The sequence below is a fragment of the Ascaphus truei genome, unplaced genomic scaffold (genome assembly GCF_040206685.1).
Source record: "Ascaphus truei isolate aAscTru1 unplaced genomic scaffold, aAscTru1.hap1 HAP1_SCAFFOLD_2684, whole genome shotgun sequence".
NCBI lineage: Eukaryota > Metazoa > Chordata > Amphibia > Anura > Ascaphidae > Ascaphus > Ascaphus truei.
In genome coordinates this window covers 13,800-33,683 of record NW_027455626.1, presented here as the reverse complement: position 1 = coordinate 33,683, position 19,884 = coordinate 13,800, and the positions used below count along the sequence as shown (strand labels likewise).

The window sequence follows — 19,884 nt, the reverse complement described above, 5'->3', positions numbered from 1 at the left end:
ACACTGTGACACACACACACACACACACACACACACACACACACACACACACACACACACACACACACACACACACACACACACACACACACACACACACACACGTCTTTGTGGAAATGTGACGCACCACGGATGTAACAGCAGAGGGCGCTGTGTGATATAGCTGAACTACAAATCCCGACATGCCTTGCGCTATGTGACGCTGGCCTATTCGGTCTTAGTGCTAATATTATGTGGCCGCGTGACATCACTCCTCTTCCGGCTTTCTGCACACATGTCGTGCGAGTCCGTGACATTCTGTTTGTCGCGATTGTCGGCGGCTGCCGAGGATCCGGCCGGCCTGTGTCGCGCCCTGAGCGCCCTCCGGAGCCGGCACGTCTCCCGGGCCGGGGGGGCCGAGCTGTTCCGGCGGAGAGGGGGTCTCGCGCCCCTCCTCGCCCTCTTCACAGAGCCAGCACGCGCCGCTTCCCTCGCTGCCTCGCGCCGCAGCCTGGAGCTGGCGCTCAGTGTTCTGGCCAATTGCTGCACGGAGCTGGGGAGCCGCGAGCAGGTCAGGACACGCCCACGCACGGCGAAAGCCACGCCCACACACTGCTAATAGACACGCCCCTGCGGCTGTGGCCACGCCTCCTGCATAGAGACCAATGTACAGTTTACTTTGCCTTCTGGGATCCAGACTATGTACTGACAACATGCGTGTGCTGAACCCTTCCCTGTAACACGTGCGCAGTATGTACTGACAACATGCGTGTGCTCATCCCTTCCCTGTAACACGTGCGCAGTATGTACTGACAACATGCGTGTGCTCATCCCTTCCCTGTAACACGTGTGCAGTATGTACTGACACAACATGCGCGTGCTCATCCCTTCCCTGTAACACGTGTGCAGTATGTACTGACACAACATGCGTGTGCTCATCCCTTCCCTGTAACACGTGCGCAGTATGTACTGACACAACATGCGTGTGCTCATCCCTTCCCTGTAACACGTGCGCAGTATGTACTGACACAGCATGCGTGTGCTCATCCCTTCCCTGTAACACGTGCGCAGTATGTACTGACACAACATGCGTGTGCTGAACCCTTCCCTGTAACACGTGCGCAGTATGTACTGACACAACATGCGTGTGCTGAACCCTTCCCTGTAACACGTGCGCATTATGTACTGACACAACATGCGTGTGCTGAACCCTTCCCTGTAACACGTGCGCAGTATGTACTGACACAACATGCGTGTGCTGAACCCTTCCCTGTAACACGTGCGCAGTATGTACTGACACAACATGCGTGTGCTGAACCCTTCCCTGTAACACGTGCGCAGTATGTACTGACACAACATGCGTGTGCTGAACCCTTCCCTGTAACACGTGCGCAGTTTGTACTGACACAACATGCGCGTGCTGATCCCTTCCCTGTAACACGTGCGCAGTATGTACTGACACAACATGCGTGTGCTGATCCCTTCCCTGTAACACGTGCGCAGTATGTACTGACACAACATGCGTGTGCTGATCCCTTCCCTGTAACACGTGCGCAGTATGTACTGACACAACATGCGTGTGCTGATCCCTTCCCTGTAACACGTGTGCAGTATGTACTGACACAACATGCGCGTGCTGATCCCTTCCCTGTAACACGTGCGCAGTATGTACTGACACAACATGCGCGTGCTGATCCCTTCCCTGTAACACGTGCGCAGTATGTACTGACACAACATGCGCGTGCTGATCCCTTCCCTGTAACACGTGTGCAGTATGTACTGACACAACATGCGTGTGCTGATCCCTTCCCTGTAACACGTGTGCAGTATGTACTGACACAACATGCGTGTGCTGAACCCTTCCCTGTAACACGTGCGCAGTATGTACTGACACAACATGCGTGTGCTGAACCCTTCCCTGTAACACGTGCGCAGTATGTACTGACACAACATGCGTGTGCTGAACCCTTCCCTGTAACACGTGCGCAGTATGTACTGACACAACATGCGTGTGCTGAACCCTTCCCTGTAACACGTGCGCAGTTTGTACTGACACAACATGCGCGTGCTGATCCCTTCCCTGTAACACGTGCGCAGTATGTACTGACACAACATGCGTGTGCTGATCCCTTCCCTGTAACACGTGCGCAGTATGTACTGACACAACATGCGCGTGCTGATCCCTTCCCTGTAACACGTGCGCAGTATGTACTGACACAACATGCGTGTGCTGATCCCTTCCCTGTAACACGTGCGCAGTATGTACTGACACAACATGCGCGTGCTGATCCCTTCCCTGTAACACGTGCGCAGTATGTACTGACACAACATGCGTGTGCTGAACCCTTCCCTGTAACACGTGCGCAGTTTGTACTGACACAACATGCGCGTGCTGATCCCTTCCCTGTAACACGTGCGCAGTATGTACTGACACAACATGCGCGTGCTGATCCCTTCCCTGTAACACGTGTGCAGTATGTACTGACACAACATGCGTGTGCTGATCTCTTCCCTGTAACACGTGTGCAGTATGTACTGACACAACATGCGTGTGCTGATCCCTTCCCTGTAACACGTGCGCAGTATGTACTGACACAACATGCGTGTGCTGATCCCTTCCCTGTAACACGTGCGCAGTATGTACTGACACAACATGCGCGTGCTGATCCCTTCCCTGTAACACGTGCGCAGTATGTACTGACACAACATGCGCGTGCTGAACCCTTCCCTGTAACACGTGCGCAGTATGTACTGACACAACATGCGCGTGCTGATCCCTTCCCTGTAACACGTGCGCAGTATGTACTGACACAACATGCGTGTGCTGATCCCTTCCCTGTAACACGTGCGCAGTATGTACTGACACAACATGCGCGTGCTGATCCCTTCCCTGTAACACGTGCGCAGTATGTACTGACACAACATGCGTGTGCTGATCCCTTCCCTGTAACACGTGCGCAGTATGTACTGACACAACATGCGCGTGCTGATCCCTTTCCTGTAACACGTGCGCAGTATGTACTGACACAACATGCGCGTGCTGATCCCTTCCCTGTAACACGTGCGCAGTATGTACTGACACAACATGCGCGTGCTGATCCCTTCCCTGTAACACGTGCGCAGTATGTACTGACACAACATGCGCGTGCTGATCCCTTCCCTGTAACACGTGCGCAGTATGTACTGACACAACATGCGCGTGCTGATCCCTTCCCTGTAACACGTGCGCAGTATGTACTGACACAACATGCGCGTGCTGATCCCTTCCCTGTAACACGTGTGCAGTATGTACTGACACAACATGCGCGTGCTGATCCCTTCCCTGTAACACGTGCGCAGTATGTACTGACACAACATGCGCGTGCTGATCCCTTCCCTGTAACACGTGTACAGTATGTACTGACACAGCATGCGTGTGCTGAACCCTTCCCTGTAACACGTGCGCAGTATGTACTGACACAACATGCGCGTGCTGATCCCTTCCCTGTAACGCGTGCGCAGTATGTACTGACACAACATGCGTGTGCTGATCCCTTCCCTGTAACGCGTGCGCAGTATGTACTGACACAACATGCGTGTGCTGATCCCTTCCCTGTAACACGTGCGCAGTATGTACTGACACAACATGCGTGTGCTGATCCCTTCCCTGTAACACGTGTGCAGTATGTACTGACACAGCATGCGTGTGCTGAACCCTTCCCTGTAACACGTGCGCAGTATGTACTGACACAACATGCGCGTGCTGATCCCTTTCCTGTAACACGTGCGCAGTATGTACTGACACAACATGCGTGTGCTGATCCCTTCCCTGTAACACGTGCGCAGTATGTACTGACACAACATGCGTGTGCTGAACCCTTCCCTGTAACACGTGCGCAGTATGTACTGACACAACATGCGCGTGCTGATCCCTTCCCTGTAACACGTGCGCAGTATGTACTGACACAACATGCGCGTGCTGATCCCTTCCCTGTAACACGTGCGCAGTATGTACTGACACAACATGCGTGTGCTGAACCCTTCCCTGTAACACGTGCGCAGTATGTACTGACACAACATGCGCATGCTGATCCCTTCCCTGTAACACGTGCGCAGTATGTACTGACACAACATGCGTGTGCTGATCCCTTCCCTGTAACATGTGCGCAGTATGTACTGACACAACATGCGCGTGCTGATCCCTTCCCTGTAACACGTGCGCAGTATGTACTGACACAACATGCGTGTGCTGATCCCTTCCCTGTAACATGTGCGCAGTATGTACTGACACAACATGCGCGTGCTGATCCCTTCCCTGTAACACGTGCGCAGTATGTACTGACACAACATGCGCGTGCTGATCCCTTCCCTGTAACACGTGCGCAGTATGTACTGACACAACATGCGTGTGCTGATCCCTTCCCTGTAACGCGTGCGCAGTATGTACTGACACAACATGCGCGTGCTGATCCCTTCCCTGTAACACGTGTACAGTATGTACTGACACAACATGCGCGTGCTGATCCATTCCCTGTAACACGTGTACAGTATGTACTGACACAACATGCGCGTGCTGAACCCTTCCCTGTAACACGTGCGCAGTATGTACTGACACAACATGCGTGTTCTGATCCCTTCCCTGTAACACGTGCGCAGTATGTACGGACACAACATGCGTGTGCTGATCCCTTCCCTGTAACACGTGCGCAGTAGGTACTGACACAACATGCGCGTGCTGATCCCTTCCCTGTAACGCGTGCGCAGTATGTACTGACACAACATGCGTGTGCTGAACCCTTCCCTGTAACACGTGCGCAGTATGTACTGACACAACATGCGCGTGCTGATCCCTTCCCTGTAACACGTGCGCAGTATGTACTGACACAACATGCGTGTGCTGAACCCTTCCCTGTAACACGTGCGCAGTATGTACTGACACAACATGCACGTGCTGATCCCTTCCCTGTAACACGTGCGCAGTATGTACTGACACAACATGCGTGTGCTCATCCCTTCCCTGTAACACGTGCGCAGTATGTACTGACACAACATGCGTGTGCTGATCCCTTCCCTGTAACACGTGTGCAGTATGTACTGACACAACATGCGTGTGCTGAACCCTTCCCTGTAACACGTGCGCAGTATGTACTGACACAACACAGTATGTACTGACACAACATGCGCGTGCTGATCCCTTCCCTGTAACACGTGCGCAGTATGTACTGACACAACATGCGCGTGCTGATCCCTTCCCTGTAACACGTGCGCAGTATGTACTGACACAACATGCGTGTGCTGATCCCTTCCCTGTAACACGTGTACAGTATGTACTGACACAACATGCGCATGCTGATCCCTTCCCTGTAACGCGTGCGCAGTATGTACTGACACAACATGCGCGTGCTGATCCCTTCCCTGTAACACGTGTACAGTATGTACTGACACAACATGCGCGTGCTGAACCCTTCCCTGTAACACGTGCGCAGTATGTACTGACACAACATGCGTGTTCTGATCCCTTCCCTGTAACACGTGCGCAGTATGTACGGACACAACATGCGTGTGCTGATCCCTTCCCTGTAACACGTGCGCAGTAGGTACTGACACAACATGCGCGTGCTGATCCCTTCCCTGTAACGCGTGCGCAGTATGTACTGACACAACATGTGTGTGCTGAACCCTTCCCTGTAACACGTGCGCAGTATGTACTGACACAACATGCGTGTGCTGAACCCTTCCCTGTAACACGTGCGCAGTATGTACTGACACAACATGCACGTGCTGATCCCTTCCCTGTAACACGTGCGCAGTATGTACTGACACAACATGCGTGTGCTGATCCCTTCCCTGTAACACGTGCGCAGTATGTACTGACACAACATGCGCGTGCTGATCCCTTCCCTGTAACGCGTGCGCAGTATGTACTGACACAACATGTGTGTGCTGAACCCTTCCCTGTAACACGTGCGCAGTATGTACTGACACAACATGCGTGTGCTGAACCCTTCCCTGTAACACGTGCGCAGTATGTACTGACACAACATGCACGTGCTGATCCCTTCCCTGTAACACGTGCGCAGTATGTACTGACACAACATGCGTGTGCTCATCCCTTCCCTGTAACAAGTGCGCAGTATGTACTGACACAACATGCGTGTGCTGATCCCTTCCCTGTAACACGTGTGCAGTATGTACTGACACAACATGCGTGTGCTGAACCCTTCCCTGTAACACGTGCGCAGTATGTACTGACACAACATGCGTGTGCTGATCCCTTCCCTGTAACACGTGCACAGTATGTACTGACACAACATGCGCGTGCTGATCCCTTCCCTGTAACACGTGCGCAGTATGTACTGACACAACATGCGCGTGCTGATCCCTTCCCTGTAACACGTGCGCAGTATGTACTGACACAACATGCGCGTGCTGATCCCTTCCCTGTAACACGTGCGCAGTATGTACTGACACAACATGTGCGTGCTGATCCCTTCCCTGTAACACGTGCGCAGTATGTACTGACACAACATGCGTGTGCTGATCCCTTCCCTGTAACACGTGCGCAGTATGTACTGACACAACATGCGTGTGCTGATCCCTTCCCTGTAACACGTGTGCAGTATGTACTGACACAACATGCGTGTGCTGATGCCTTCCCTGTAACACGTGCGCAGTATGTACTGACACAACATGCGTGTGCTGATCCCTTCCCTGTAACACGTGCGCAGTATGTACTGACACAACATGCGCGTGCTGATCCCTTCCCTGTAACACGTGCGCAGTATGTACTGACACAACATGCGTGTGCTGATCCCTTCCCTGTTACACGTGCACAGTATGTACTGACACAACATGCGCGTGCTGATCCCTTCCCTGTAACACGTGCGCAGTATGTACTGACACAACATGCGCGTGCTGATCCCTTCCCTGTAACACGTGCACAGTATGTACTGACACAACATGCGCGTGCTGAACCCTTCCCTGTAACACGTGCGCAGTATGTACTGACACAACATGCGTGTGCTGATCCCTTCCCTGTAACACGTGCGCAGTATGTACTGACACAACATGCGTGTGCTGATCCCTTCCCTGTAACACGTGCGCAGTATGTACTGACACAACATGCGCGTGCTGATCCCTTCCCTGTAACACGTGCGCAGTATGTACTGACACAACATGCGCGTGCTGATCCCTTCCCTGTAACACGTGCGCAGTATGTACTGACACAACATGCGTGTGCTGATCCCTTCCCTGTAACACGTGCGCAGTATGTACTGACACAACATGCGCGTGCTGATCCCTTCCCGGTAACGCGTGCGCAGTATGTACGGACACAACATGCGCGTGCTGATCCCTTCCCTGTAACACGTGTGCAGTATGTACTGACACAACATGCGCGTGCTGATCCCTTCCCTGTAACGCGTGTGCAGTATGTACCGACACAACATGCGCGTGCTGATCCCTTCCCTGTAACGCGTGCGCAGTATGTACTGACACAACATGCGTGTGCTCATCCCTTCCCTGTAACACGTGCGCAGTATGTACTGACACAACATGCGTGTGCTGATCCCTTCCCTGTAACACGTGCGCAGTATGTACTGACACAACATGCGCGTGCTGATCCCTTCCCTGTAACACGTGCACAGTATGTACTGACACAACATGCGTGTGCTGATCCCTTCCCTGTAACACGTGCGCAGTATGTACTGACACAACATGCGCGTGCTGATCCCTTCCCTGTAACACGTGCACAGTATGTACTGACACAACATGCGTGTGCTGATCCCTTCCCTGTAACACGTGTACAGTATGTACGGACACAACATGCGCGTGCTGATCCCTTCCCTGTAACACGTGCGCAGTATGTACTGACACAACATGCGTGTGCTGATCCCTTCCCTGTAACACGTGCACAGTATGTACTGACACAACATGCGTGTGCTGATCCCTTCCCTGTAACACGTGCGCAGTATGTACTGACACAACATGCGCGTGCTGATCCCTTCCCTGTAACACGTGCGCAGTATGTACTGACACAACATGCGCGTGCTGATCCCTTCCCTGTAACACGTGCGCAGTATGTACTGACACAACATGCGTGTGCTGAACCCTTCCCTGTAACACGTGCGCAGTATGTACTGACACAACATGCGCGTGCTGATCCCTTCCCTGTAACACGTGCGCAGTATGTACTGACACAACATGCGTGTGCTGATCCCTTCCCTGTAACACGTGCGCAGTATGTACTGACACAACATGCGTGTGCTGATCCCTTCCCTGTAACGCGTGTACAGTATGTACTGACACAACATGCGCATGCTGATTCCTTCCCTGTTACACGTGCGCAGTATGTACTGACACAACATGCGTGTGCTGATCCCTTCCCTGTAACACGTGCGCAGTATGTACTGACACAACATGCGCGTGCTGATCCCTTCCCTGTAACACGTGCGCAGTATGTACTGACACAACATGCGTGTGCTGATCCCTTCCCTGTAACACGTGCGCAGTATGTACTGACACAACATGCGTGTGCTGAACCCTTCCCTGTAACGCGTGTACAGTATGTACTGACACAACATGCGCGTGCTGATCCCTTCCCTGTAACACGTGCGCAGTATGTACTGACACAACATGCGTGTGCTGATCCCTTCCCTGTAACAAGTGCGCAGTATGTACTGACACAACATGCGCGTGCTGATCCCTTCCCTGTAACACGTGCGCAGTATGTACTGACACAACATGCGTGTGCTGATCCCTTCCCTGTAACACGTGCACAGTATGTACTGACACAACATGCGTGTGCCGATTCCTTCTCTGTAACACGTGCGCAGTATGTACTGACACAACATGCGTGTGCTGATCCCTTCCCTGTAACACGTGCACAGTATGTACTGACACAACATGCACGTGCTGATCCCTTCCCTGTAACACGTGCGCAGTATGTACTGACACAACATGCGCGTGCTGATCCCTTCCCTGTAACACGTGTGCAGTATGTACTGACACAACATGCATGTGCTGATCCCTTCCCTGTAACACGTGCGCAGTATGTACTGACACAACATGCGTGTGCTGATCCCTTCCCTGTAACGCGTGCGCAGTATGTACTGACACAACATGCGTGTGCTGATCCCTTCCCTGTAACACGTGCGCAGTATGTACTGACACAACATGCGCGTGCTGATCCCTTCCCTGTAACACGTGCGCAGTATGTACTGACACAACATGCGTGTGCTGATCCCTTCCCTGTAACACGTGCACAGTATGTACTGACACAACATGCGCGTGCTGATCCCTTCCCTGTAACACGTGCACAGTATGTACTGACACAACATGCGCGTGCTGATCCCTTCCCTGTAACACGTGCACAGTATGTACTGACACAACATGCGTGTGCTGATCCCTTCCCTGTAACACGTGCGCAGTATGTACTGACACAACATGCGTGTGCTGATCCCTTCCCTGTAACACGTGCGCAGTATGTACTGACACAACATGCGTGTGCTGATCCCTTCCCTGTAACACGTGCGCAGTATGTACTGACACAACATGCGCGTGCTGATCCCTTCCCTGTAACACGTGCGCAGTATGTACTGACACAACATGTGCGTGCTGATCCCTTCCCTGTAACACGTGCGCAGTATGTACTGACACAACATGCGTGTGCTGATCCCTTCCCTGTAACACGTGCGCAGTATGTACTGACACAACATGCGTGTGCTGATCCCTTCCCTGTAACACGTGTGCAGTATGTACTGACACAACATGCGTGTGCTGATCCCTTCCCTGTAACACGTGCGCAGTATGTACTGACACAACATGCGTGTGCTGATCCCTTCCCTGTAACACGTGCGCAGTATGTACTGACACAACATGCGCGTGCTGATCCCTTCCCTGTAACACGTGCGCAGTATGTACTGACACAACATGCGTGTGCTGATCCCTTCCCTGTAACACGTGCACAGTATGTACTGACACAACATGCGCGTGCTGATCCCTTCCCTGTAACACGTGCGCAGTATGTACTGACACAACATGCGCGTGCTGATCCCTTCCCTGTAACACGTGCACAGTATGTACTGACACAACATGCGCGTGCTGAACCCTTCCCTGTAACACGTGCGCAGTATGTACTGACACAACATGCGTGTGCTGATCCCTTCCCTGTAACACGTGCGCAGTATGTACTGACACAACATGCGTGTGCTCATCCCTTCCCTGTAACACGTGCGCAGTATGTACTGACACAACATGCGCGTGCTGATCCCTTCCCTGTAACACGTGCGCAGTATGTACTGACACAAAATGCGCGTGCTGATCCCTTCCCTGTAACACGTGCGCAGTATGTACTGACACAACATGCGTGTGCTGATCCCTTCCCTGTAACACGTGCGCAGTATGTACTGACACAACATGCGCGTGCTGATTCCTTCCCGGTAACGCGTGCGCAGTATGTACGGACACAACATGCGCGTGCTGATCCCTTCCCTGTAACACGTGTGCAGTATGTACTGACACAACATGCGCGTGCTGATCCCTTCCCTGTAACACGTGTGCAGTATGTACCGACACAACATGCGCGTGCTGATCCCTTCCCTGTAACGCGTGCGCAGTATATACTGACACAACATGCGTGTGCTCATCCCTTCCCTGTAACACGTGCGCAGTATGTACTGACACAACATGCGTGTGCTGATCCCTTCCCTGTAACACGTGCGCAGTATGTACTGACACAACATGCGCGTGCTGATCCCTTCCCTGTAACACGTGCACAGTATGTACTGACACAACATGCGTGTGCTGATCCCTTCCCTGTAACACGTGCGCAGTATGTACTGACACAACATGCGCGTGCTGATCCCTTCCCTGTAACACGTGTACAGTATGTACGGACACAACATGCGCGTGCTGATCCCTTCCCTGTAACATGTGCGCAGTATGTACTGACACAACATGCGTGTGCTGATCCCTTCCCTGTAACACGTGCACAGTATGTACTGACACAACATGCGTGTGCTGATCCCTTCCCTGTAACACGTGCGCAGTATGTACTGACACAACATGCGCGTGCTGATCCCTTCCCTGTAACACGTGCGCAGTATGTACTGACACAACATGCGCGTGCTGATCCCTTCCCTGTAACACGTGCGCAGTATGTACTGACACAACATGCGTGTGCTGAACCCTTCCCTGTAACACGTGCGCAGTATGTACTGACACAACATGCGCGTGCTGATCCCTTCCCTGTAACACGTGCGCAGTATGTACTGACACAACATGCGTGTGCTGATCCCTTCCCTGTAACACGTGCGCAGTATGTACTGACACAACATGCGTGTGCTGATCCCTTCCCTGTAACGCGTGTACAGTATGTACTGACACAACATGCGCATGCTGATTCCTTCCCTGTTACACGTGCGCAGTATGTACTGACACAACATGCGTGTGCTGATCCCTTCCCTGTAACACGTGCGCAGTATGTACTGACACAACATGCGCGTGCTGATCCCTTCCCTGTAACACGTGCGCAGTATGTACTGACACAACATGCGTGTGCTGATCCCTTCCCTGTAACACGTGCGCAGTATGTACTGACACAACATGCGTGTGCTGAACCCTTCCCTGTAACGCGTGTACAGTATGTACTGACACAACATGCGTGTGCTCATCCCTTCCCTGTAACACGTGCGCAGTATGTACTGACACAACATGCGTGTGCTGATCCCTTCCCTGTAACACGTGCGCAGTATGTACTGACACAACATGCGCGTGCTGATCCCTTCCCTGTAACACGTGCACAGTATGTACTGACACAACATGCGTGTGCTGATCCCTTCCCTGTAACACGTGCGCAGTATGTACTGACACAACATGCGCGTGCTGATCCCTTCCCTGTAACACGTGCACAGTATGTACTGACACAACATGCGTGTGCTGATCCCTTCCCTGTAACACGTGTACAGTATGTACGGACACAACATGCGCGTGCTGATCCCTTCCCTGTAACATGTGCGCAGTATGTACTGACACAACATGCGTGTGCTGATCCCTTCCCTGTAACACGTGCACAGTATGTACTGACACAACATGCGTGTGCTGATCCCTTCCCTGTAACACGTGCGCAGTATGTACTGACACAACATGCGCGTGCTGATCCCTTCCCTGTAACACGTGCGCAGTATGTACTGACACAACATGCGCGTGCTGATCCCTTCCCTGTAACACGTGCGCAGTATGTACTGACACAACATGCGTGTGCTGAACCCTTCCCTGTAACACGTGCGCAGTATGTACTGACACAACATGCGCGTGCTGATCCCTTCCCTGTAACACGTGCGCAGTATGTACTGACACAACATGCGTGTGCTGATCCCTTCCCTGTAACACGTGCGCAGTATGTACTGACACAACATGCGTGTGCTGATCCCTTCCCTGTAACGCGTGTACAGTATGTACTGACACAACATGCGCATGCTGATTCCTTCCCTGTTACACGTGCGCAGTATGTACTGACACAACATGCGTGTGCTGATCCCTTCCCTGTAACACGTGCGCAGTATGTACTGACACAACATGCGCGTGCTGATCCCTTCCCTGTAACACGTGCGCAGTATGTACTGACACAACATGCGTGTGCTGATCCCTTCCCTGTAACACGTGCGCAGTATGTACTGACACAACATGCGTGTGCTGAACCCTTCCCTGTAACGCGTGTACAGTATGTACTGACACAACATGCGCGTGCTGATCCCTTCCCTGTAACACGTGCGCAGTATGTACTGACACAACATGCGTGTGCTGATCCCTTCCCTGTAACATGTGCGCAGTATGTACTGACACAACATGCGCGTGCTGATCCCTTCCCTGTAACACGTGCGCAGTATGTACTGACACAACATGCGTGTGCTGATCCCTTCCCTGTAACACGTGCACAGTATGTACTGACACAACATGCGTGTGCCGATTCCTTCCCTGTAACACGTGCGCAGTATGTACTGACACAACATGCGTGTGCTGATCCCTTCCCTGTAACACGTGCACAGTATGTACTGACACAACATGCGCGTGCTGATCCCTTCCCTGTAACACGTGCGCAGTATGTACTGACACAACATGCGCGTGCTGATCCCTTCCCTGTAACACGTGTGCAGTATGTACTGACACAACATGCATGTGCTGATCCCTTCCCTGTAACACGTGCGCAGTATGTACTGACACAACATGCGTGTGCTGATCCCTTCCCTGTAACGCGTGCGCAGTATGTACTGACACAACATGCGTGTGCTGATCCCTTCCCTGTAACACGTGCGCAGTATGTACTGACACAACATGCGCGTGCTGATCCCTTCCCTGTAACACGTGCGCAGTATGTACTGACACAACATGCGTGTGCTGATCCCTTCCCTGTAACACGTGCACAGTATGTACTGACACAACATGCGCGTGCTGATCCCTTCCCTGTAACACGTGCACAGTATGTACTGACACAACATGCGCGTGCTGATCCCTTCCCTGTAACACGTGCACAGTATGTACTGACACAACATGCGTGTGCTGATCCCTTCCCTGTAACACGTGCGCAGTATGTACTGACACAACATGCGTGTGCTGATCCCTTCCCTGTAACACGTGCGCAGTATGTACTGACACAACATGCGTGTGCTGATCCATTCCCTGTAACACGTGCGCAGTATGTACTGACACAACATGCGCGTGCTGATCCCTTCCCTGTAACACGTGCGCAGTATGTACTGACACAACATGCGCGTGCTGATCCCTTCCCTGTAACTCGTGCGCAGTATGTACTGACACAACATGCGCGTGCTGATCCCTTCCCTGTAACACGTGCGCAGTATGTACTGACACAACATGCGTGTGCTGATCCCTTCCCTGTAACACGTGCACAGTATGTACTGACACAACATGCGTGTGCTGATCCCTTCCCTTTAACACGTGTACAGTATGTACTGACACAACATGCATGTGCTGATCCCTTCCCTGTAACACGTGTACAGTATGTACTGACACAACATGCGTGTGCTGATCCCTTCCCTGTAACACGAGTACAGTATGTACTTACACAACATGCGTGTGCTGATCCCTTCCCTGTAACACGTGTACAGTATGTACTGACACAACATGCGTGTGCTGATCCCTTCCCTGTAACACGTGTATAGTATGTACTGACACAACATGCGTGTGCTGATCCCTTCCCTGTAACGCGTGTACAGTATGTACTGACACAACATGCGTGTGCTGATCCCTTCCCTGTAACGCGTGTACAGTATGTACTGACACAACATGCGTGTGCTGATACCTTCCCTGTAACGTGTGTACAGTATGTACTGACACAACATGCGTGTGCTGATCCCTTCCCTGTAACACGTGCACAGTATGTACTGACACAACATGCGTGTGCTGATCCCTTCCCTTTAACACGTGTACAGTATGTACTGACACAACATGCATGTGCTGATCCCTTCCCTGTAACACGTGTACAGTATGTACTGACACAACATGCGTGTGCTGATCCCTTCCCTGTAACACGAGTACAGTATGTACTTACACAACATGCGTGTGCTGATCCCTTCCCTGTAACACGTGTACAGTATGTACTGACACAACATGCGTGTGCTGATCCCTTCCCTGTAACACGTGTATAGTATGTACTGACACAACATGCGTGTGCTGATCCCTTCCCTGTAACGCGTGTACAGTATGTACTGACACAACATGCGTGTGCTGATCCCTTCCCTGTAACGCGTGTACAGTATGTACTGACACAACATGCGTGTGCTGATACCTTCCCTGTAACGTGTGTACAGTATGTACTGACACAACATGCGTGTGCTGATCCCTTCCCTGTAAAGCGTGTACAGTATGTACTGACACAACATGCGTGTGCTGATCCCTTCCCTGTAACACGTGCGCAGTATGTACTGACACAACATGCGTGTGCTGATCCCTTCCCTGTAACACGTGCGCAGTATGTACTGACACAACATGCGCGTGCTGATCCCTTCCCTGTAACACGTGCGCAGTATGTACTGACACAACATGCGCGTGCTGATCCCTTCCCTGTAACACGTGCGCAGTATGTACTGACACAACATGCGCGTGCTGATCCCTTCCCTGTAACACGTGCGCAGTATGTACTGACACAACATGCGCGTGCTTATCCCTTCCCTGTAACACGTGCGCAGTATGTACTGACACAACATGCGTGTGCTGATCCCTTCCCTGTAACGCGTGTACAGTATGTACTGACACAACATGCGTGTGCTGATCCCTTCCCTGTAACGCGTGTACAGTATGTACTGACACAACATGCGTGTGCTGATCCCTTCCCTGTAACGCGTGTACAGTATGTACTGACACAACATGCGTGTGCTGATCCCTTCCCTGTAACGCGTGTACAGTATGTACTGACACAACATGCGTGTGCTGATCCCTTCCCTGTAAAGCGTGCGCAGTATGTACTGACACAACATGCGCGTGCTGATCCCTTCCCTGTAACACGTGCGCAGTATGTACTGACACAACATGCGCGTGCTGATCCCTTCCCTGTAACACGTGCGCAGTATGTACTGACACAACATGCGCGTGCTGATCCCTTCCCTGTAACACGTGCGCAGTATGTACTGACACAACATGCGTGTGCTGAACCCTTCCCTGTAACACATGCGCAGTATGTACTGACACAACATGCGTGTGCTGATCCCTTTTCCGTGTAACACGTGTGCAGTATGTACTGACACAACATGCGCGTGCTGATCCCTTCCCTGTAACACGTGTGCAGTATGTACTGACACAACATGCGTGTGCTGATCCCTTCCCTGTAACACGTGCGCAGTATGTACTGACACAACATGCGTGTGCTGATCCCTTCCCTGTAACACGTGCGCAGTATGTACTGACACAACATGCGCGTGCTGATCCCTTCCCTGTAACACGTGCGCAGTATGTACTGACACAACATGCGCGTGCTGATCCCTTCCCTGTAACACGTGCGCAGTATGTACTGACACAACATGCGCGTGCTGATCCCTTCCCTGTAACACGTGCGCAATATGTACTGACACAACATGCGCGTGCTGATCCCTTCCCTGTAACACGTGCACAGTATGTACTGACATAACATGCGTGTGCTGATCCCTTCCCTGTAACACGTGTACAGTATGTACTGACACAACATGCGTGTGCTGATCCCTTCCCTGTAACACGTGTACAGTATGTACTGACACAACATGCGTGTGCTGATCCCTTCCCTGTAACACGAGTACAGTATGTACTTACACAACATGCGTGTGCTGATCCCTTCCCTGTAACGCGTGTACAGTATGTACTGACACAACATGCGTGTGCTGATCCCTTCCCTGTAACGCGTGTACAGTATGTACTGACACAACATGCGTGTGCTGATCCCTTCCCTGTAACGCGTGTACAGTATGTACTGACACAACATGCGTGTGCTGATCCCTTCCCTGTAAAGCGTGTACAGTATGTACTGACACAACATGCGTGTGCTGATCCCTTCCCTGTAACGCGTGTACAGTATGTACTGACACAACATGCGTGTGCTGATCCCTTCCCTGTAACGCGTGTACAGTATGTACTGACACAACATGCGTGTGCTGAACCCTTCCCTGTAACGCGTGTACAGTATGTACTGACACAACATGCGTGTGCTGATCCCTTCCCTGTAACGCGTGTACAGTATGTACTGACACAACATGCGTGTGCTGATCCCTTCCCTGTAACGCGTGTACAGTATGTACTGACACAACATGCGTGTGCTGATCCCTTCCCTGTAACGCGTGTACAGTATGTACTGACACAACATGCGTGTGCTGTTCCCTTCCCTGTAACACGTGTACAGTATGTACTGACACAACATGCGTGTGCTGATCCCTTCCCTGTAACACGTGTACAGTATGTACGGACACAACATGCGTGTGCTGATCCCTTCCCTGTAACACGTGTACAGTATGTACGGACACAACATGCGTGTGCTGATCCCTTCCCTGTAACACGTGTACAGTATGTACGGACACAACATGCGTGTGCTGATCCCTTCCCTGTAACACGTGTACAGTATGTACGGACACAACATGCGTGTGCTGATCCCTTCCCTGTAACACGTGTACAGTATGTGCGTGTACAGTATGTTCTGACACAACATGCGTGTGCTGATCCCTTCCCTGTAACGCGTGTACAGTATGTACTGACACAACATGCGTGTGCTGATCCTTTCCCTTTAACGCGTGTACAGTATGTACTGACACAACATGCGTGTGCTGATCCCTTCCCTGTAACGCGTGTACAGTATGTACGGACACAACATGCGTGTGCTGAACCCTTCCCTGTAACACGTGTACAGTATGTACGGACACAACATGCGTGTGCTGATCCCTTCCGTGTAACACGTGTACAGTATGTACGGACACAACATGCGTGTGCTGATCCCTTCCCTGTAACACGTGTACAGTATGTACTGACACAACATGCGTGTGCTGATCCCTTCCCTGTAACGCGTGTACAGTATGTACGGACACAACATGCGTGTGCTGATCCCTTCCCTGTAACACGTGTACAGTATGTACGGACACAACATGCGTGTGCTGATCCCTTCCCTGTAACACGTGTACAGTATGTACTGACACAACATGCGTGTGCTGATCCCTTCCCTGTAACACGTGTACAGTATGTACTGACACAACATGCGTGTGCTGATCCCTTCCCTGTAACACGTGTACAGTATGTACGGACACAACATGCGTGTGCTGATCCCTTCCCTGTAACACGTGTACAGTATGTACGGACACAACATGCGTGTGCTGATCCCTTCCCTGTACCACGTGTACAGTATGTAGGGACACAACATGCGTGTGCTGATCCCTTCCCTGTAACGCGTGTACAGTATGTACTGACACAACATGCGTGTGCTGATCCCTTCCCTGTAACGCGTGTACAGTATGTACTGACACAACATGCGTGTGCTGATCCCTTCCCTGTAACGCGTGTACAGTATGTACTGACACAACATGCGTGTGCTGTTCCCTTCCCTGTAACACGTGTACAGTATGTACTGACACAACATGCGTGTGCTGATCCCTTCCCTGTAACACGTGTACAGTATGTACGGACACAACATGCGTGTGCTGATCCCTTCCCTGTAACACGTGTACAGTATGTACGGACACAACATGCGTGTGCTGATCCCTTCCCTGTAACACGTGTACAGTATGTACGGACACAACATGCGTGTGCTGATCCCTTCCCTGTAACACGTGTACAGTATGTACGGACACAACATGCGTGTGCTGATCCCTTCCCTGTAACACGTGTACAGTATGTGCGTGTACAGTATGTTCTGACACAACATGCGTGTGCTGATCCCTTCCCTGTAACGCGTGTACAGTATGTACTGACACAACATGCGTGTGCTGATCCTTTCCCTTTAACGCGTGTACAGTATGTACTGACACAACATGCGTGTGCTGATCCCTTCCCTGTAACGCGTGTACAGTATGTACGGACACAACATGCGTGTGCTGAACCCTTCCCTGTAACACGTGTACAGTATGTACGGACACAACATGCGTGTGCTGATCCCTTCCGTGTAACACGTGTACAGTATGTACGGACACAACATGCGTGTGCTGATCCCTTCCCTGTAACACGTGTACAGTATGTACTGACACAACATGCGTGTGCTGATCCCTTCCCTGTAACGCGTGTACAGTATGTACGGACACAACATGCGTGTGCTGATCCCTTCCCTGTAACACGTGTACAGTATGTACGGACACAACATGCGTGTGCTGATCCCTTCCCTGTAACACGTGTACAGTATGTACTGACACAACATGCGTGTGCTGATCCCTTCCCTGTAACACGTGTACAGTATGTACTGACACAACATGCGTGTGCTGATCCCTTCCCTGTAACACGTGTACAGTATGTACGGACACAACATGCGTGTGCTGATCCCTTCCCTGTAACACGTGTACAGTATGTACGGACACAACATGCGTGTGCTGATCCCTTCCCTGTACCACGTGTACAGTATGTAGGGACACAACATGCGTGTGCTGATCCCTTCCCTGTAACACGTGTACAGTATGTACGGACACAACATGCGTGTGCTGATCCCTTCCCTGTAACACGTGTACAGTATGTACGGACACAACATGCGTGTGCTGATCCCTTCCCTGTAACACGTGTACAGTATGTACTGACACATAGATACGTTATCCCGCTGTGCGGGTTTGGGGGAGACACGTTGGGACGTTTTCCCGCAGTGCGGGTTTGGGGGAGTCACGTTGGGACGTTATCCCACAGTGAGGGTTTGGGGGAGACACGTTGGGACGTTATCCCGCTGTGCGGGTTTGGGGGAGACACGTTGGGACGGTATCCCGCTGTGTGGGTTTGGGGGAGACACGTTGGGACGTTATCCCGCTGTGTGGGTTTGGGGGAGACACGTTGGGACGTTATCCCGCTGTGCGGGTTTGGGGGAGACACGTTGGGACGTTATCCCGCTGTGTGGGTTTGGGGGAGACACGTTGGGACGTTATCCCGCAGTGCGGGTTTGGGGGAGACACGTTGGGACGTTATCCCGCTGTGCGGGTTTGGGGGAGACACGTTGGGACGTTATCCCGCTGTGTGGGTTTGGGGGAGTCACGTTGGGACGTTATCCCGCTGTGCGGGTTTGGGGGAGACACGTTAGGACGTTATCCCGCAGTGTGAGTTTGGGGGAGACACGTTGGGACGTTATCCCGCAGTGCGGGTTTGGGGGAGACACGTTGGGACGTTATCCCGCTGTGTGGGTTTGGGGGAGACACGTTAGGACGTTATCCCGCTGTGTGGGTTTGGGGGTGACACGTTGGGACGTTATCCCGCTGTGTGGGTTTGGGGAGTCAC

At 52.1% G+C, this 19,884-nt stretch overlaps 1 protein-coding gene across 1 annotated transcript in view; it reads left to right on the top strand.

The window, feature by feature from the left end:
• Window positions 1-226: 226 nt before the first annotated feature.
• The window catches only part of ARMC5 (armadillo repeat containing 5), a 33,323-nt gene continuing 13,665 nt past the window's right edge, over window positions 227-19,884 (top strand). The window contains 1 exon segment of the mRNA XM_075582876.1: window positions 227-550. Within this exon segment, the coding sequence (XP_075438991.1) occupies window positions 275-550 (276 nt within the window). The 5' untranslated portion in view covers window positions 227-274.